The following is a 21,722-nucleotide window of genomic DNA, read 5'->3' on the forward strand; positions in this document are numbered from 1 at the left end:
ACAAAGTTCCATGAAAGTGCCCTTACGCATGCGAAAGTTTCGCAGCCACTGGGAATCGTCCCACACCTGCAGCACGATGCGGTCCCACCAGTCTGTGCTTGTTTCCCGGGCCCAGAATCGGCGTTCCACGGCATGAACCTGCCGCAGTGACACCATGATTTCCACATTGCTGGGGCCTGTGCCTTGTGAGAGGTCTATGTCCATGTCAATTTCCTCATCACTCTCTTCGCCGCGCTGCAATCGCCTCCTCGGCTGGTCCGGGTTTCGCCTTGGCATGTCCTGGCTCTGCATTTACTCCAGGACAATGTGCATGGTGTTCATAGTGCTCATAATTGCCGCAGTGATCTGAGCAGGCTCCATGATCCCAGTGCTAGCTATGGCGCCTGGTCAGAAAAAAGGCGCGAAACTAGTATCTGACAGACCAGGAGAAGGAGGGAGGGCGGGAGGGAGGGCCGAGTGACGACATGGCGAACAGGTACAGGTACAGGGAATTAAAATCAAGAAAGGTGGCTGTGCATCGGGGAGAAACACAAACAACTGTCACACAGAATGGTCCCCCCAAAGATTAAACTTAAAACCCTGGGCTTAGCAGGCCGTTGATTTCACGGAGGAAGGGGAAGCAAATGAATACAGAACAAATCTATTTTTTACATCTTAAGCTGGCAGCCGACGGTGCAGCATGACTGATAGCCTCTGTAGTATGATGACAACGGATACCAATCGTAAATAATATACCATCTTCTACCAAAAGGCAAGGGGCTGCTGCTGTGTAGCAATGCAGCCCCACGTCTGCCAGCCCCACGTCTGCCAGCACCCAGATCGCCCTCGGCCTCTTCTGGGTGCTTAGCAGACAATACTGGGCAATTGGCAGAAAATAGTATACTATGACTGATAGCCATCATCATCGAGACAGTAGCATGTCTGCCCAGGTGCCCATGATTGACAGCCACTGCAGTATGACGACGACGGATACCAGTCGTAATATACCATCTTCTACCAAAGGGCAAGGGGCTGGTGCAATGCAGCCCTACGGCTGCCAGCCCCACGGCTATTAGTCATGCTACACCGTCTACCGCCAAAAGGCAGTTAGCAGCTGCTGCTGTGTAGTAATGCAGTCCCACCTCTGCCGGCACCCAGAGGACATATGGTGATGGTGAGCTCAGCTGAGCTGAGCGGGCTCCATGCTTGCCGTGGTATGTTGTCTGCACAGGTAACCCAGGTAAAAAGACGCGAATCTATTGTCTGCCGTTGCTGTGATGGAGGGGGAGGGGCCTGACAACATGTACCCAGAACCTCCCGCGACACTGTTTTGCATCATCCGGGCATTGGGATCTCAACCCAGAATTCCAATGGGGGGCGGAGACTGCGGGAACTGTGTGCAATGCTCTGGAAGTCGACGCTAGGTCCATGATCCCAGTGCTAGCTATGGCGCCTGGTCTGAAAAAAGGCGTGAAACTAGTATCTGACAGACTAGGGGAAGGAGGGAGGGCGGGCCGAGTGACGACATGGCGTACAGGTACAGGGAATTAAAATCAAGAAAGGTGGCTGTGCATCAGGGAGAAACACAAAGAACTGTCACACACAATGGTCCCCCCAAAGATTAAACTGAAAACCCTGGGCTTAGCAGGCCGTTGATTTGACGGAGGGAGGGGAAGCAAATGATAACAGAGCAAATCTATTTTTTACATCTTAAGACGACGGTGCAGCATGACTGATAACCCTCGGCATCTTTCTGGGTGCTTGGCAGCAAAAACTGGGCGCTTGGCAGTTAGTGTATTACGATGGCCTTCAGGCCTATTGCACGATCTGCTGCTCAGGGAAGACTCTGCTAATGTGCGATGATCCAACTTATAATAGGACGGTTACCAGTCGTAATACACCATCTACTGCCAAAAGGCAAGGGGCTGGTGCAATGCAGCCCCACGGCTGCCAGCCCCACAGCTGCCAGCACCCAGATCGCCGATGAAGGTTACCAGTCTACTGCACCATCTACTGCCAAAAGGCAGTTAGCTGCTGCTGCTGTGTAGCAATGCAGTCCCACATCTGCCGGCACCCAGATGACATATGGTGACGGTGAGCTGAGCGGGCTCCATGCTTGCCGTGGTACGTTGTCTGCACAGGTAACCCAGGTAAAAAGGCGCGAATCTATTGTCTGCCATTGCTGTGACGGAGGGGGAGGGGCCTGATGACATGTACCCAGAACCTCCCGCGACACTGTTTTGCATCATCCGGGCATTGGGATCTCAACCCAGAATTCCAATGGGCGGCAGAGACTGCGGGAACTGTGGGATAGCTGTGGGATAGCTACCCATAGTGCAATGCTCCGGAAGTCGACGCTAGCCTCGGTACTGTAGACGCGGTCCGCCGACTAGAGCACTTAGAGCATTTTATGTGGGGACACACACAATTGGCTGTATACAACCGATTTCTATAAAACCGGCTTCTATAAATTCAAACTAATTTCGTAGTGTAGACATACCCTAAGAGACTTGATGAAAGAATGAGAAGGACAATTTAAGAAAGCAAGCACTTGTCAAACAACAATTGATTACAGCATGACGGTGCAAAACTCATTGGCCCCAATGAAGGAAAATCACTATATAAAAAGGATGCCTTGCCATGAAACTTTAAGTTCATCCTGCCAAGACTTCCCTGGAGCATTGTATCACGACTGACAGAACCCGGCTCCTACATACCTGTAATGAACTTAGCTGGCCACTAGACTAATCCGGACTCTGGATAGACTAATCCGGACTCTGGACTGGTAACTATAACATCGACTGGCAGGACTCTGTGTGTGTGTGTGTGTGTGTGTGTGTGTGTGTGACTGAATGCATATGCTAATTGTTGTATTTCCAATAAATGTGGTGAATTGCCTTTTCCCCTGAAAAAGATCCCGTGTGCTTCTTATAAACATAACAACATAACTCTAAATATACTACATCGATACTATTACCTTCATCAACCAAACTTGTAATCTCATCGAAAAAAAGAGATTCAAAGTTTGTTTGTCAGGATCTATTTTCTTTAAATTCACATTGAGTGCCATTAACTATATTACCTTCCTTTAGTTCTTTATTAATCAAGCCACTTCATGGTCTTTCCCAGAATCTATGTCAGACCCCCGGCCTATAATTACTCAAGTCTTCCTATTTAACTTGTTTTTTTTTTTTTTTTTTTTAAATCAGCACATTAGCTTTCTTCCAGTCTTCTGGAACTTTTCCAGTGTGCCAGGTTTTATTGAAAATCAACATTAATGGTCCAACGAGCTCCATCGACAGGTCTTTTAAAACTCTTGGATGAAAGTAATCTAGACCTGATGATTTTAAAATGTCTAATTTTCGTAGCTGGTGTTTTACATTCTCCTGATATACTGGTGGAATGGAAAGAGTGTTATCAGATATGATGACTACAACATCTGTTTTTTTCCAAATGCAGAAGTATTTATTGAACACTTCTGCCTTTTCTGCAATATTATTGATAATTCCACCATTTACATTTAGTAATGAACTATTGTCAGGATTCTTTTTGCTCCTCATATTTTTTTTTAAAAAACCTCCTTATTGTCCTTAACTCTGCTGACCACAACTTTCCTCGTGTCCCTTTGCTTCCCTTATCAATTTTTGAGAATTCTTAACTTTTGATTTATCTTCATTACTATCAACTTTCCCTTTCTTCCATTTGTTATATATTATTTGATCATTATTACTGATTACTTATATTACAGTAATCCCTAGAGGCTCCAAATACGATTGCAGCTCCATTGCACTGATTATGGTTTTGTTTCTGTTCCCTAATTGGATGACTTGAACTTTTATTAAGAGGAGGAAAATCAAAGAGATGTCAAGACAGCTATACAACTTATTCTTCTGCAAACACATCTACCCAAAAGTGTTCACATGACTTCTAACACCCTGAAAACAATAACAAGACAAAAGTTTGAGGGAAATGGATGAAAAGGAGTGCAAATACAGCTGAACTGATTTCAAGGGTTTTATTTCAATGTTTCCCAATACTATTTTGCAATATTTGGCCAGCTCTAATCAGCAAAAACCCAAAACCAACACCTTGTTTTCTTTTAGTTTCCAACTCAGCAAAGCATGTCAGCACACACCCTTAACTTAAAGAGGGTGCCTAATTCCCATTGGCCCCGATCCTGAAAAGTACTTAGGCACCTAACTTCCATTGATTTCAATGGGTGCTTCTGACTTTAATGCCATTAATCTTGTGCTGAAGTGCTTTGCTGACTTTAAATGCCTCCAATGTCAGCCATGAGACCCACAGATCACTGTTATCTTCTATTGGCTAAGCTGGCATCCCTGGGGCTATTATGACCAATGAGAGACTAGTAACGCATGCAGCTGCACCCAACTTCACTGTTATCTCTCAGACCATTATTTTGTTTCACCTGTTGGGTCTTGTCATAGATCGTGAGCAACTTGGAGCTCCTTTGTACAGCACCTAGAACAATGAGCTCCTGCTTGGTGCCTAAAGGCACTACTGTATTATTATAAGTAACAAAAACAGAACTAATTCCTATACATTCTGCATAACTGTTATTGGCACGGTGCCTTTTGGCTAGGATGCAGCACTTGATGTCATGTGAAGATCTGTTTCCACAAAACAAGAGCAAGTGGTAGGAAAAACAGGGATTCTCTCTTCTCATTTCTCAGCCACAGTGCTACTGTCTGGGACACCGGCCAGAGGCAAAGAGTTTGCATCTAGGTGATGGATCTCATCCATTCTGGTGTTGGCATCTGTGCTGCTGTTGGAAAGGCAGTTGGCTCAGAAGCTGTTGAGAAGTGATTAGGTCTCTGTTCAAGAATTCTGTTACTGTCAGTCTATGGGAATTATTGTGGTGTTCTTTAGGGATGTGGGGATAGTTTTCAACGAAGTACCACTGGAGAAAGAAAAAATGTACCGTGGTGCACCACAACTACAGGCAGTGATTAGCCATTTCCATTGGCATTGGCTGAGACTAAAAAAAGTTTCTCCCTCCCATAGCTCATTTCACCTAAGGGTAGAAAGCAGAAACACTTGTCCCTACCCACCTCCTTTAAGATGCCTGAGGAACCAACACTGAATTTTGAAGATAGATAAAGATTTAAGTATATGCAAAAATGCATTTGATGAAGTGCCCAGTTATAGAGTGGAACTATTATGAAGCTCACAACCAAGTCCCATGGAAAATTGATCAACGAGTAAACACCTATTATTTCTCTTTCAACCACTCTTATAGTTGCCCGAGCTTGTTTTATCTGACCACAGGTTACAAGCACCATTGACTTGATGCAGAGACATTAACAGGGAGTAGTTTTTTTCTGATGAATGTAAAAGACCTAATCAGTCCCCACAACCAGAACCCCCAAAATGTGGATCGTTGTATCCATAACATTGAAAATCCTTTTTTAAATTAGCAAAATTGATAGCACTTGGGACTTTTGATCCACTGAGCAAGAACAACAGGCTGCTGCAGTACAAACCTCATCAATGGTCTTCAGCCCAACGTCCAGATACTAGAGTGATGAGAGCTATCTAGGTGTCTGTAGCTGTGGAAGGGTAATTCAGTCTCCATGCTGAGTATGTCTTTGGTCTCCCTATTGACCCTGCCAATGCAATGAGCCTACATTAGGGATCTAAAGTTTGGCAACCAAACTTAGAGATCTCTTGTGCATATCCGGCCCTGAGTGATTTGTCCATGGTCACACAGCAAGTTAGATGGAAAGCTGGGAACAGAACTAGGGGGTCCTGATTCTTTCATTACCTTTTAACAAAGCAATGAAGCATCTGTTAAAAAACAAAGAACAACAACAACAACAAAACACAGACATGGACAAAGTGGGACTTTGTGTGCAAACCCTTTCAAATTTCAGGGCGAGAGGTACTAGGTCAAGTGAAAAATTCTCTAATTTCTCCTTTTGCACCCCATACAACCCTCCGCCCAAATTTGGTAGCATGACAATCAATTCCACAAAGCCATGACTTCAAAAGTATTCTCAGATGATGACCTCACTAAAACATCTCTCATGTCTAATGGGGTGAAACAAGGCAGCGTGCTGGCATCAGTCCTCTTTGATCTCTTCTTTGCAGCCATTCTGAATTATGGATCTGGCAATCTTCAAACGGGCATGTACATAAAGTACAGAACTGATGGAAAACATTTCAATCTCCAAAGGTTTACTGCAAAGACAAAAGTCCTTCAGGAACTCATATGTGAAACCCTTTCTGTGGTTGATTTTTCTCCACTTAGTAGTCTTAGTGAAAGTGACCTACAGATTATTCTTGACAGGTTCTCAGAGGCAACTAAACAGTTTGGACTCACCATCCGCCTGGAAAAAACTGAAGCTGTCTTCCAAACAGCTCCATCAAGTACTATCACTGAGCCAAACATCAGCATTGATGGTACAAAACTAAAGAACATTCATCTCTTTACATATCTTGGCAGTACTATCTCAAGGGATGGTTCCCTGGATCAAGTACTATCAAACAGAATATGAAAAGCAAACCAGCCTTTTGGAAGAAGTCACCATAGGATACTCAACCAGCATATCATCAAATTGTCAACAAAACTGATGCTATACAATACAGTGGTGATAGCATCCCTTTTATACAGGCAAACATGGACAGTTTATCGCAGACACATCAAGCAACTTGAAAAAATTCACAAGCTATCTTCACTCTATTCTGAAGGTCCACCAGTAAGACAAAGTGTCAAACATAAACATCACTGAAAGAGCAAAAGCAACCCGCGTGGAAGCACTGATTATCAAAACTCAGCTTAGATGGACAGCTCCTGTTATCAGAATGGATGATGACAGACTCCCCCAAAAAAGTCCTGTATGGTGAACTGAAACTGGAAAATGAACAGTCAACAGAAATACATCGTAGACTCTCTTAAGCAGAATTTCTAATCATGTGACATAAATATTGATAATTTCAAAGACACAGTCAAGGACAGACCTGAATAGAGAGCAACTATAAAGGTTATAAACACTTTGAAAACAGGGCCAAGCATCATGTCAAGTCTTCAATGGAAGCCTATACATTCCTGTTTGTGATCTTGCTCTTCGCAGATCCTACTGTGCAGCCAGAAGAGAACATACAAGATGCTGTGATGTCATTGTCAGACTCGATGGACATCCATACTCAGGGTAGGAGGGAGGGGTCAATTATCAATCCACAAATCTGAACAAATCCCTAAGGATTTGGTTAAGAATCAAAACCAGAAGTGGCCTCTTTTCTGGTTCTGATTTTCACATATTTGAAATCTCATAGGAATAGCTAATGTCAAGATATTTCCACCATCTGGAATAAAAGAAAATGGGACAAGTTTTCAAGATTTTTTTTGCCATCATCTTTGGCACCTTAGTCCCCCAACTGGCCTCAATCTCAAACTCTGAACCTAATCCAGACCATAACACTGCTTCCCTCTGCCCACACCATGTCTAAAAGAAACAACTAATGAAAGACATTGAAGTAACCACTAAAAAATATTGCCCCTATTGCATGGCTGTTAGATTAGCTGGATCATAATACTTGTAGGAAACCATTTATAGTTCTGTGTACATATTAACTAACACTCTTTGTTTTACTGTAAATGGCAGACAATGAACAGCAATCATCCCAAACAGTCTCCAAACTCTGATGATTAAACGAACTTTTCAATACCCAAAAAAGCAGAGCATTAGAATGGTGTATCCTCTCTTACAGTTGCAGAAGCACGAATGGAATGGACATTTGTTAGATTCCATCATTGCTAATTAAGATTCAAATTAGCAACATCAAAAGGTGTCTGTTCTTTTAACACCAATCATTGTGGACGTATTTTAAATGCCTCCCTTTTCATATTAAAAATGTATCTGAAGTGTTGGACTGACATTAAGAAGAGAGCTAGGGGCCCAAAAATACAGAACAATTCCAATCTAAAATTAACATTCAGGGCTAAAACTCTGCTCTAAATTACACCCATGAAACTCCTTTCCACAAATGAGTCAGCTTCTGATCGCAATTACACAGGTGTAATTCCAGATAGATGCCACAGAAGCCAACGGATATACTCCAGAATTGCATCAGCATAGCCAAGATCAAAATCGTGTCCCGAGCTTGTAAACAGCCATTTTTCTTATAATACACTACAGGATCTATTGCTTATGCTCAAATAAATTTGTTAGTCTATAAGGTGCCACAAGTACTCCTGTTCTTTTTGCAGATACAGACTAACACGGCTACTGCTCTGAAACATTGCAAAAAGGAAAAAATGTTATGAAATCTAGCAGAAAGATCCTGCAGGCACTTCAGGTCTCTGGAGGTCTCAGGTCTCAGTTTCCTCTTTGGTAGGATTAAGTTTCCTTTATGCAGCAGGGAATATAAGAGCCCTCAAGCCCTTAACTAGTTTCAAAGGGAGAAAGGGAAAACATGCAAAATATCTGCCCTTTAAAAGGAAACAGCTGGGCTTTAGTCCTTCTTTTGCAAAGCTAACCCCTGCTTTCTTTCTTTGTGATCTATTTTCTTTCTAGGTCAGCAGGTACCAGAGGCCACAGCCAGCAAAGAAGAAATGCTCAGAAAAAGAAAGGATGAAAGGTAGCAGGAAAGATGTTTGCTGACTGGCTAGAAATGAAAAGAAGAAGCAGGAAACACCAAGTTTAACAGGTGCATAATGGCAGAAGAAAACAGAATTTTCAGCACAAAACGGATCAAATGAAGCTGGAACATAACTTCAGCAGCATCTGACTCTGCAGACGGCTCGAGATGAAACTCAAAGGGTATCACTGCCCCACTTATCTCCATGGGGCATTGGCTCTGAAACCTGACCCTCAACACTACCTCCAGACTCTGTGTGCAGGGGTACACACTGTCCCATCCTGCCCCTGCTGGGGTGGTGTCAGAATCCCTCAGTCTGGTAGGGAACCTAGCAGGGAACTGAAGGAGGTGGTGCAGCTGCCACCATCTTGACTGACACACCAGGGATTCCAGAGTTAAAAGCATGAGCTGCTACCGTGTAAGCTAAAGAGCCAGGGGCCTCTATCTGGGGCTGTAACCGACTCTGATCCTTCCCGGATTGGGCACAGAGGGGGACCTGGAACACCAGTTCGCCAGCTGCAGAACTTCCAGATTTGCCTGGGAGCCAGCTTTCTTGAAGAGAAATCAGAAAGGGTGAAACACGCCTTGCTGATTTATATGGCAGGTGCGGTGGCATTGGAGACCTACAGTACATTCCACTGGGAACCTGAAATTTCTGTTTTTGAAACTTTTCTTTTGATGGAAAATTGGACTTTGCGATGAAACTGAAATTGTTAATGAAAAAATCTGCTTTTCACACCAAAAAACAAACAATATTTCATCAGAAAAACAAACACCTGAAAACCATTTCCCCGCCTCCCCACAAAAACCTGAAATATTTTTGATTTGAAATGGTGCCACCATGCCTCATGGGAGTTGTAGTTTGGGGTGCCTTATGTTCCTGTTCTCTTCTATAGGATGGGCTCTCTGGCTGGACTGCATCTCCAATGATGGATCACAGGCAAAGACTTCTATGACACACAGCCTTCCCCTCATGAAGAGAGAAAGTGGTGCATCATGGGAGATGTAGTCTGACCAGAAAGCCCAGCTCACAGTAGACAACGGGAGCATAAGGCACCAAAACTCCAACTGCCATGAGGCATGCTGGAACCATTTTGAATTGAAATATTTCAGTTTTAGACAAAAATATTTTGGCTTTTGGTATCTTGACAAGAGGCCAAAATGTTCCATTGAAAATACCTCCCTATTTTTTTTACAGCTCTACATAAAGGATACTACCCACTCATATATACAGTCATTTTGAAATTTCAGGCATACTTTGATCCATAGAATACCACTGGGGAAAAGGACGTTTTCTTTACAAGCAACCAACTGCCAAATGAGACCACTGAACTTTACATTACAGCCCTTGGTAACTCCTCATCATGCAAATTTAAATAGTTAACAGATGGACTAATTAGTAGTCAAATTATCTGTATGGAGGTCTGGACCCTCTGGAAATCTTAGACATAGTCTACAAACCCTCAGGGATCTGCAGACCACATAGACCCCTGAAACGCAGTCCACGGATCCAACCACAGATTGAAAACTACTGTCTAGAACGTAACAATCCTGCTATTCCGATGCTTTTGATAGGTCACTAATAAAGCAACAAGCCTCGTCATACACTGTTACTCTAGGTGCTGCTTGGAGCAAGGGGGATGTGCCTACGCTGTACAGGAGGCATGGTGACTCGGACAATGCTCTGAAGCATAATTACTCCCCGGTTTTCTCCGTCCTCCAAGAGGGAATTGTAAATTGTTTCTTGTCTTTTACCAACAGCAATTCACAATACCCTCCTCAGTGGCTCAGCTACGCTGGAAAACGAGCAGAGGGTCAGAAGGAAAGACTCCATTCATTCTCTAACACCCGCTGCCCTTTTACTCCAGGGTGGGGACTGCACACTCGGACCCAAAGTCTGGGAATCCCATATAGGGCTGTTAGAAGGGTTCTTACTCCTTCACATTCCCCTGTACCTGCATAGATAATCCAAGTCACAGTTGAGTGCATAGATGGCAAGTCAAAATGTAACCGTTCCATTGTTGCCTGCCCACCCTTACCTCAGATGAAGTCGGTTTGCAGTAGCCAGCTCCGAACACTAGATTCTCCAATGACATACTGGACTGGTCTGGTCCTGTCTCCAGGCTGCCTTTACCCAGCCACGACCCTTTTCCTGGACGAGCAAAGCTAAAAGGAGAAACAACAGGAAAAGACACTTACTAAAAGTCAGAGTTACTGAAGAATCAGTTTCTGTTCCTGCTACCCACCAAGCAGAATTTATTGCAGATTTAAGAAAGTATTTTTCACAAGCACATCGTATAATAGCATGAAATAAGAAGGGTATTAAGCCAAATTAAAAAGTCTTAGGCTTTGTTTTAAACTGATATAACAAGTCAACCCCACACATCTCACAAAGGGGAAGAATTCCATGGGACACGGAAAATATCCAATATTTGGTATCTCAAAGGGTGAAATGAAGTTACTAGGGCCTAGAGTTTAAAAAACTGGAGTCTAGAGTTAAGCTCCAAAAGCTGTGTTAGGGCAGCTAAGAGAATGGCCTGTTCTTCAAGCTCTAGGCACCCAATGGCTCCTGTCAATGTCAATACGACCTGTTGAGTGCTCCGCACTTTTAAAACTCAGGCCACTTTCTCAGATGTTTTAACAGATGTAGGAGCCTAAGTTTATGCTCCCATTCTTTAAAATCCTGAGTGGTAGCTCAGAAAGAGATGGCAGGTTGTGGATAGGTTTAGAAAGAGAAATCAGGTCAACCATGTACAACATGATGATCCAAAATGCAGGGTCTTAAATATTAACATCAACACCTGGAATTAGCTTTAAAAAAACCCAACGGGTAGATAACGATGGATTGGAAACAACTGAGTCACAAAGAAAAAAAACCAAACCAAACCAGTACCCCATTAGATCAGTTAAGCCACACATCTTTGAACAGACTGCAGTTCCAATAGGGTTATGCCCTATTTTATTGGGAAGCTGCTTAAATCAAGGCCCAGCATCTCAGTAGATAGTGAGGTACATAAACTGCGAGTTTTAGTAATCACACTGAGTATTTCATGCAGCAGTTCCAAAGTCCTTTCTGAGCATTCACTGGGCCCAACATAGAAACTATAATGGATTTTCAGGAGGGAAATCTCTTCTTTTGTTCTTCCACAGCGCTACCGGGGACACCTGTAGGACGTTTCAAGTGAAGCAAGGAGAGCAGCTAGAACCCACTGCAACAATCAAGCCAGGAAAGTAACTTAGGAACTTTGAAGAGTAACTTTGGGCCTAATCCTGAAAACCTTTACTTGCACCACCAAAAGGCAACATCTTCCCCTACTGCCATCATGGCCTGGAGTTGAAAGCTGTAATGTAATGTGAGGGGCTCCACAACCAATTGGAAACCCCCCGAGTTATCCGCTCATCCTGTCTGGTTTTTAGTTCTTCCTTGTATGACAAGAAGCCTAGTCCATATTTATTGTTCACCTCCTTCCCAGTGATTTTGTTAATTTTCAGGGCCTGCAGCCGAGCCAGATCCCGGGGCACTCTAATGAGTGCAGCTGGCCTGTAGCAGGCTGTCTACTTGGCTACCCTGTGGATTGGCTGGAAGAGTCAGCAGACTGGCTCTTAAGCCCAGCAGCAGCACCAACAGTTCAGCAGCTGCTCAAAGCATTCGCTCATGGCTGAAATAACTCCTACACTTGCTCCCAGTCTTACTCCTGCCCTGCCTCTGTCTTGCCCCTGCCTTATCTCACTCCAGGTAACCTGGTTCTGATCCTTGGCACTGATCATGATTTCTGATCTGGCTCTGACCTTTGGCTCTGGCATCCGGCTCCTGCTCTCACAATGAGGCTTGATGCTTGCTCTAACCACTAGCCTCGACTGCTGTGTCCTGGTCTCTGGGCACACTGTATTTTTTTCACGGGAATATGAACATCTGAGGGGTGACTTCATGCTATAAAAAGTCTCAGAACTGTTGGAGGGAAGATATCCCCAGCACAGGCATTGTGAAAGGCAGCCACTGGCTGCCCCATTAGTCCTACTGTATGGATAGTGCTCAGGGTGGCGCTGAAGAGGTTGGGGCTACAGTGTTATCTGATACAGTGATGGTGGGTGGTGCTCCCACTCAGAAAGTTTGCCATGGGCAGCTGAAATCCTAAATTACCCCCTGGGCCATTTTGGAATCCTGAGCTGCTCAGAACCAGGAGTGAACAGTATCAGTGTACAGCCAGCTTTGCCTCTCCTTCTCCTGGGCTGTGAGGTTTTGTACTGCATCTCTAAGGCTATGTCTACACTGCAAAGTTAAGTCGATTTTATCTAAGTCGACGTCAAGCCTTCGATTGAAGCAAGTCAATCTTGTGTGACCACACTATACTCATTGTGTCACGAGCAGGGCTTGCATCGCCGTATGGAGCACTGCATTGTGGGTAGCTATCCCAGCGTGCATGTAGCCGAGTGGAATTTTGGGTTGGGGTTGTAATGCCTCATGGGACCAAAACGTTGGCGTGGGTGGTTATGGAAACATGGTGTTAGCCTCCCATGATGCTCTTACATCCCTTTCTCCCTCCCTGAAATCAATGGCAAACAAACCAAGCCTTTTTCATAAGCCTGGGTTAACTGCACGGACGCCATAGCTTGATAAGCATGGACGCTGCTCAGCTGTATACTGTTCTTGTGAGCATTACAAACACCTCGTGCCTTATCCTGCAATATTTACATAGCCGATATGGGAGCCGCCATGCGGAACAATGTAATGCCACACAATCAGCCCTGCTGGAAGACAGAGTGGAGCAATTTGCAGTTGCTGGTGACAGTCATACATCATCTTGACACGGTTGTGCGCTATTTCTGGACCCGGGAAAGAAGCACTGACTGGTGGGACTGCATCGTTATGCAGCTATGGGATGATGAGCAGTGGCTGCAGAACTTTCGAATGCTAAGGCCACTTTCCAGTAACTGTGTGAAGAGCTTTCCCCAGCCCTGAAGTACAGCCATACTAAAATGAGAGCTGCTCTGACAGTGAAGGAGCGAATGGCAATAGCTCTGTGGAAGCTTGCAACGCAAGACTGCTACCGGTCAGTGGGGCATCATTTGGAGTGGGTACATCTATCGTGGGATCTGTTGTGATCCAAGTGTTCAGGGCCAATAACAGACTTCTGTTAAGAAGGGTACTGACTCTGAGCAATGTGCAGTATATAGTGGATGGTTTTGCCACGATGGGGTTTCCTAACTGCGGTGGGGCTATAGGTGGAACACATATCCCTATCTTGGCACCAGACCACCTTATCAAAGAGTACATAAACTGAAAGGGGTACTTCTCAATGGTGTTGCAAGCACTGGTGGATCTCAGGGCTCATTTCACTGACATCAATTTTGTCTGTTCAGAAGCTGCAAGCAGGGACTTCCTTTCCAGACTGCAAAATAACCATTGGTGATGTTGAAATGCCAATCGTGATCCTGGGAGACCCAGCCTACCCTTTGCTCCCATGGCTCATGAAGTTGTACACCAGCAGCATGGACAGCAGTAAGGTTTGGTTCAACCATAGGCTAAGCAAGTGCAGAATGGTCGTGAAATGTGCCTTTGGACATTTAAAAGGTTGCTGGCGTTGTTTGCTTAGTAGGTTAGACCTCAGTGAAAGCAATATCCCCATTGCTATTGCTGCCTGCTGTGTGCTCCATAATATCTAGAAACAATGGGAGAAAAGTTTCTGCTGGGATGGGGGGTTGAGGAAGATCACGTGGCAGCCAATGTTGAGCAGCCAGACACAAGGGCAATAAGAAAAGCACATAGGGTACGTCTATACTTACCCGCTGGTTCGGCGGCAAGCAATCGATCTTCTGGGATCGATTTATCGCGTCTAGACAAGACACGATAAATCGATCCTGGAAGTGTTCGCCGTCGACGCCGGTAATCCTGCTCCGCAAGAGGAGTAGGCGGAGTCGACGGGGGAGCCTGCCTGCCGCGTGTGGACCCACGGTAAGTACCTTTAAGTTCGAGCTAAGATACTTCGACTTCAGCTACGTTATTCACGTAGCTGAAGTTGCGTATCTTAGTTCGAACTGGGGGCTTAGTGTGGACCAGCCCATAGAGTGGCTCAGCATCTCCATGAGGCTTTGAAAACCAGTTTCAGAAATGAGCCAGAATAATGTGACACTTATCTGTGTTGTTCCTTCCAAACGGTCCCCTCCATTGCATTTTCTTCCCCGTAAACTCCACCTCCACCAATCACTGTGTGAATGAATGAATAAAGAGCCTTGTCTCCTCAATCTGTTAAGTTTTATTATACACACACAGACAGCAAAAAAGGTAAAATAACCTGGGTCAAAAGGGCTGATAACACTGTGGAGGGAGAAACGAGGAAAGATTGCTTACAGATACACTGCAATAACAATAGAAGGTCTGGGAATGGGCGCCTTCAGGTTCTTGTACCCTCCCCTGGTGTTGAGTGCAAGAGATAGCAAACTCCACTCCCACCCCCCACCTCATAGTATGTTTAGAGGAGGAGGATGTAGAACTTGGCGATGATGGCAGCAGGTTCAGCATAGGTTGCAGAGGGACTCTAGTATCCAGCTGCCTTTCTTGAACCTCAACCAGATGCTTCAACATGTCTGATTGCTCCTTCATAATCCACAGAATCTCTTCCTGCATGGCACACTCCTGTTCCTTGCATGCTCTCCTGTCCATGTCCTCGGACAGTGCAATCTCCCATGCTCTTATCACTCTTGGAGGCATTAACTCATTGATCGTGTCCTCCCGAGTCTTCTTTTTCCACCTTGTAATCTGGGAAAATCTATGTCCTGGTGTGGAGGATGCGCTGACAAACAACGTTTCAGCTGCAAGGAATGCAAAGCACAAGGGTAGCACTGACAGTGCATACATTGTTTCTGGTGCAAGGTTAATTTTTTGTTATTAAAAAACCCACCCCTCAATACACTTCACTGCAAGCCCCAACATAATCACAACCACTGGCTATAGCAAGAGTCGGTTTGCTGTTCCAGCCATGGTGAGTAAGGCCACGAGGCATGGGCAAGAGGTCTTGTGCTGCTGCTTTTGTGAAAACATCCTTGGGATCCCAGATTGGAACTTGAGAAAAGCCCCCTTTTCTCTAGCAACGCAGATGGTGCTTGAGGACAGGTACCAGTGTAAAGCCCCCCAAATTGTTTGTTTGTTAAAAAAGCAGCACCGGTGTGAACAGAGACAAACAGGAAGCTAGTGCCCCCCTCCTTTTTTTCAATGCTGCTTGCAAAACACAGTGATACCTTCCAGCCCAACCATGGCACATTTTGGAAAGCGTGGTTGTGTGAACCATATTTCACCAAATGGGGGGTGGATTACTTGTTGAATTGTTTGCGGTTTAAGGGCTAGCATTGAAAACTTCCCCCGTTTTCCCTAGGTGACGCTATGTGATATCAGTCTCCTGAGGGTAACAGAGGTGGCAAGGGAGAAGATGCTGCAAGAGTCTGGGTACAGACCTGGTCCTTATGCTGCAATGCTGTATGCTGCAATGATGCCAGCAGAGTTAATACTGAGTGGTGCGGGAAAGTCTCCTACCATGGTGGATGAAATAAGGCAGCCCTCCCCAGAAACCTTCTGCAAAGGATTGCAGAGTACCTCCATGAAAGCTTCCTAGAGATCTCTATGGAGGATTCCTGGGCCATCACAGTGCACATAAACCATCTTTTTTGGAGAATAGCCTCTGCGTAGCTGAAGTGGCCACCAATGCCCACTACGCCTACTTTTTTGTTCAGATTAAACATAAAAAATAATAGAATGTAACCCCAACAGTTTCATTGGAAATGTTAAAAACAGTTCTTGGCTGTTGGAGAGAATGGCTCTTCCACTTGCCTGCCTCACATTGTCCTCCTCCTACTCCTACTCCTCTTCCTTGTCAACAATGTCCTCCTCGTTGTTGCTCGAGGTCGCCCGGGGCTCCAAGGAGGTATACATGGGGTAGTGGTGCCACTGAGAACTGCATGCAGTTCATCATAAAAATGGCATGTCTTTGGGGCAGAACCAGAACAACTATTCGCCTCCCTTGTCTTCTGGTACGCTTGCCCAAGTTCCTTTATTTTCACGCGGCACTACTACATGTCTCTGGTGTACCCCCTTCTCCTCCATGCCCCACACGATCTTGGCATAGATATCAGTGTTTCTTCTGCTGGATCAGAACTCTGCCTGCACAGACTCTTCTCCCCACAAAGCAGTAAGATCCACCCCCTCCTGTGTACTCCATGCTGGAGCACGTTTGCAGCCTTGAGTCTCCGGCGAGCTCTCCACTCTGACTGAACAGGAAATGAAAATTCAAAAGTTCCCGGGGCTTCAAAAGTTAACAGGGGAGCAGCTGTTTCCTGTATACCTGGGCGATGTGCAGGGGAATTGAAAGTGTTCTCCAGAGCAGTCACAGCGGAGCACTGTGGGACACCTCCTGGAGGCCAATTCATTCAAATTACACAACGCTATCCCCATGTTGACCCCTGGATGTCAAATCAAGCGCTATGCCTCTCGCAGACATGGAGTACAGAAGTCGACTTTACAGGCCACTTAAGTCGCGGAAAGGTCTTGGTAGTGCAGACACATACATTATTAGATCAACTTAACGCAACTTACGTCAACCTCATTTTGTAGTGTAGTACAGGCCCAAGAGTGCAAAGCACTGAAGACACGCAATAAGGGTACGTGCACATTTGGAGCTGAAGGTGTAAATATCACCTTGAGGAGACATACCCCCATTTGCTCTGATGCAGTTAGCACACTAAAAACAGAAGTGTAGTCATGGCAGCATGAGGGGCTACCACCTTGAGTACATGTCTAGCATCTTAGACCATGTCTACACTACAAACCTTGGTTGATGCAAGTTACGGTCAGCATAAAAACACCACAGTTAGTGTATTGCTTGTGTGGGTGCATGCTTGGTTCTTTGAGTCAGTGCTGGGCATACTCACCAGCAGTGCTTGTGTTGATGCACAATACGATGCTCCATGGGGAGGGATCCCAACGTGCAACCTGCCAGCATCCAGCACACTGTCATTTGGGAAGTTTGGCAATGCATGGTGGGGCAGAAACAAGTTGCGCAGGGGTGACTGGGAGTAAGGTGTCAACTTACCAGTGTGCAACTGTGTCCATCCTATGATGTCATCTAGATGCCATAACTTTTGTGCCTTTTTAAAAATCCCATGAACCTGTGTGGTCCTCTTCGCTGTGTGCCATCTCTGACAGAAGCATGGAGCCGGCACTATTCTCATAAGCATTGCAAGTACAGGACACACGATCCTCCAGTATTTGCAGAACCGTTAGAGGAACCAAATCAGTGTGGAACATGACAATTTCTTAGAGGACAGGTTGCTGTGGGATATAGTGAGAACCAATTAAAGGCTGTTGGTGGCATTCACAGAGCACCTGCAGATGGTGGAGTGCTGCTTCTGGGCCTGAGAAATGAGCGCTGACTGGGGATCACATTGTAGAGGAGGCTTGGGATGATGAGCAGTGGCTGCAGAATTTTCAGCTGTGCAAGGCCACATTCCTGGATGTGTGTGTGTTGAGCTCACCCCAGCCATCCAGCACAGGGACACCAAAATGAGAACTGCACTGACAGTGGAGAAGCGAATGGTGATTGCACTGTGTAAACTTACAAAGCCAGGTTGCTACCGGTCAGTGGGAAATCATTTTGGAGTTGGAAAACCTGCTGTGGTGGCCATTGTTATGCAAGTGTGCAGGTCCATTAATCATCTCATGCTAGGCAGAACTGTGACTCTTGGCAATGCAAAGGACATAGTGGATGGATTTGCAGCAACGGGGCTCCTGAACTGCGGTGGAGCAATAGACAGAATGCATATCCCTATTTTAGCACCAGACTGCCGTGCCACAGAGTACATCAACAGAAAGTGCTACTTTTCTATAGATATACAAGCATTGGTGCATCACCTGAACGTTTCATCAACGTCAGTGTTGGCTGGCCAGGGAAGGTGCATGGCACTTGTTTCCTTAAGTATGCAGTATTGTTCAGAAAGCTACAACAGAAACGTTCTTTCCTAGCCGGCAGATTATCACTGGGAATGTTGACATGCCAATAGTGATCCTGGGGGACCCAGCTTACCCCGGCTCATGAAGCCATATACTGACCACCTTGACAGCACTGGCCACCTCGACAGCACTAAGGAAAGAATCAACTACTGGTTCAGCACATGCAGAATGACAGTGAAATGAGCTTTTGGTAGATTGAAGGAACACTGGCATTGTTTACTCACAAGATTGGATCTCATGGGGGAAAAAAAACATTCCAGTGGTTATAGCTGCCTGCTGCATCCTGCATAATATCTGTGAAGCAAAGGTGGAAAAGTTGCCTCTGGGGCAGAGATGGCGTGGATGTCCACTGAATTGGAACAACCAGACACAAGAGCTATTAGAAGAGCTCAACACGGAGCTATACAGCTCACCGAGGCTTTGAAAGAGCACTTTAGCAGTGAGCCACAGTAATGCATTGTGGTGTACTGTGCTCTGTCTGGCCTTGCTGCTTTGGCCCTGCTTGGAGACGGGTGGTGCTTGGTGTACATCAATGAACATAACTCTGTCAAGGCACCTATTCATTTTGTAGAGCTTGCTGTACATTTCACTGACTCTGTGAGTTGTGTCATGTTGTACAGTAACACAAGTGGGTGCTTTGAGAACTGCAAGGCATTCTGCAGCAGACGTTGTGAACTAATGATGATCAATTATTTTCCAAAGAATAGAATTTTATTCAGTAACAAAACCAGTGCAAAAAAAAATAAAATAAAAAATCAGTGCAATTTAAAAGCAAATACATTCAAAACTTAATATAATGGAACAGAACTTAACAAGGGGAAGGAACATTAATGTACATTTTCCCTACATATACAGCAACTGTGGTTTTCACAGGTCAGCGTATGTGAAGCTGTGGTTGTCTGTAATGCCCCCAGGACGGAGTGGAAGGGGGTAAGGATGTGGTCCCTGATGCCAGGTGGAATGTTGAGAGGGGATGTAGGGAGGTGATGAAATGGAGTTCTCTATAGACTGCAAAGGGAGGCGAGCCTGGGATTGTTTAACCTGTAGGTCCACAAGAATCTGCAAAATCTGTGTTTACTGCTGGAGAAGCCCCATTATGTCCTGGTGCATCTCCCTCTCCTTTTCCTGCTGTGACTTTCTCCTTTCTGCTCTTTCCTTCTCCAGGCTGTCTGCAATGTTCACCCTCCAGCCCCTTTGCTCAAGGTCTGATGCAGCACTGGCTTGCAGGATCTGACTGAACATGTCATTCCAAGTCTTCTTCGTTCTACTCATGTGGCTCAGGCATTCCATGAGTGTGGAGGGGGAACTGCTCAAGGCCACAATAGCAGCAGGTGCAGATTAACCGTCAAGAGGTACCATTGTCAGTAGAGTCACAATGGAAAGCAAAAGTTAAGATTCAGAACTCCCTTTCCTTGCTCCCATAAAGTTTTAAACAAGACACGCTTATTGACACTTCTGCTTCAGAGTGCTTGTGCACGGCACCATTCACTGCTCCAGCCATGGTGAGTGTAGCACTCCAGAGGTGAGGAAAATGAGGAGGGAACTGCTTGGTTGCATGAAACTATGAGCATAGGGCAATGGCACTGAATACTGGCAACAGTCTCCCCAGGCGGTGGTGATTTTAGTGGATATTTCACTCCTGAGGGTAACAAAGGCACAGAGCACAGCTGTTGCTGGTATCCTAATGCTGTCCAGGCCCATACACTACTAGCTTGTGTACTGCAATAGCACCTGGCAATGTTATCACTGACTGGGGTGGGAAAGTGTCTTACTGCGGAGGAAGAAATAAGGTTGCCAACGTTATACACCTTTGGGAGAGGGTCGCAGGCTACTTCCACAAAAGTTTCATTGAGATCTTTCAGGATTCAAGGGACATCCCTCCTCAGAGATATCCATGGTGATCCGCGGAGTGATGGTGTGGTCTTCGCCAAGGCATGCAGGTCTTCATAAAACAGATAGGTGGTTGGGCAGTGGATTGACTGTTGGCCTTCCTGGCCTTCTGATATGCCTGATGCAATTCCTTTGCTTTCACGCGGCACTGCTGCTGGTCCCTGTCATACCCATTCTCCTGCATCCGTCATGCGATGTGCTCATAGATGTCCACATTTCTACAGTTGCACAGCCTCTTCTCCCCACAGGCCCAGGAGATCCAATATCTTCTGTTTACCCCAAGCTGGAGTGTGTCTGGAGCGTGTAGCCGGCATGGTGAGCTGGACAATTGCACACAACAATAGAGAGCCACTAGGCATGCTCGCCAAACTGGACAATCAGGAAAAGGCTTTTCAAAAATTTGGGGAACTTTAACAGGGATGGGGCCTTCTGGTCTCTGTGACCCTTGTCAGTGGAGTTAACAATTGTGACCAGAGAGGTCAGTGTCAGGCATTGTGGGACAGCTGCTGCAGGACTGCTAGAGTCGACATAAGTAATGCAGTGTCGACACGCGTGCTGCGTCAACCTCAATCAAACCAGGTCTCAAGGATGCTGGGAGAGGGTGGTGTTCCTGCATCGCTATAATGGGGCAGATACATTGGTGGGAGACAAATTTAAGTGTAGACACATGAATGGCTAGGTCGATGCGAGGTGGCTTACGTCGACCTAACTCTGTAGTGTAGACCAAGCCTTAGAGATGAGAATCTGAGGCACAGATAGACTCAAGTGACTAGCCCAAGGTCAGACAGCAAGTCTGTGGCAGACCCAGAAACTGAACCCAGAGTTCAGCCTTTTAACCAGGAGCCCATTCGCTCGCTCTCTCTCTGGAGCTGCCATGATGTTTATTACATCTCCTCAAGCTTTGATATATTGCCATAAGGACACTCCATAAGGAGGAGGAAACTTCATGGCTGGCCTTGTGTTTATATATTTTAACAGATGTGATTCAATCAGTTTTCTGGAGGCTGCTTCTAAGCGGTAGGCAACACTTCAATGTATTTATCCCACCTAAAATGTGAGCTACAGAAAGGAACTCCAAAGAACAAAGGGACAAACATTGCTCAGAATCACATGACAATGGACAACAGAGTCTGGTTTGGTCTGTTGAAAAGCCTGAATCACACAAAAATGTAAAAGGACTTTCACTGTATCATTCAGAAGCATAAACAAATGATACATGACTACAAAAAACCTTGATTTGAATATTATCAAAACT

General features: G+C 45.4%; 1 protein-coding gene across 2 annotated transcripts in view; it reads right to left on the reverse strand.

The window, feature by feature from the left end:
- Positions 1-21,722, reverse strand: part of FAM135B (family with sequence similarity 135 member B) — a 348,914-nt gene that overhangs the window by 100,700 nt on the left and 226,492 nt on the right. For both annotated transcript variants that reach the window (XM_034763663.1, XM_034763664.1), the window contains exon 7: positions 10,620-10,746. In XM_034763663.1, the coding sequence (XP_034619554.1) occupies positions 10,620-10,746 (127 nt within the window). The remainder of the gene's footprint in view (positions 1-10,619; positions 10,747-21,722) is intronic.

The sequence above is a fragment of the Trachemys scripta genome, chromosome 2 (assembly GCF_013100865.1).
Source record: "Trachemys scripta elegans isolate TJP31775 chromosome 2, CAS_Tse_1.0, whole genome shotgun sequence".
NCBI classification, from domain to species: domain Eukaryota; kingdom Metazoa; phylum Chordata; order Testudines; family Emydidae; genus Trachemys; species Trachemys scripta.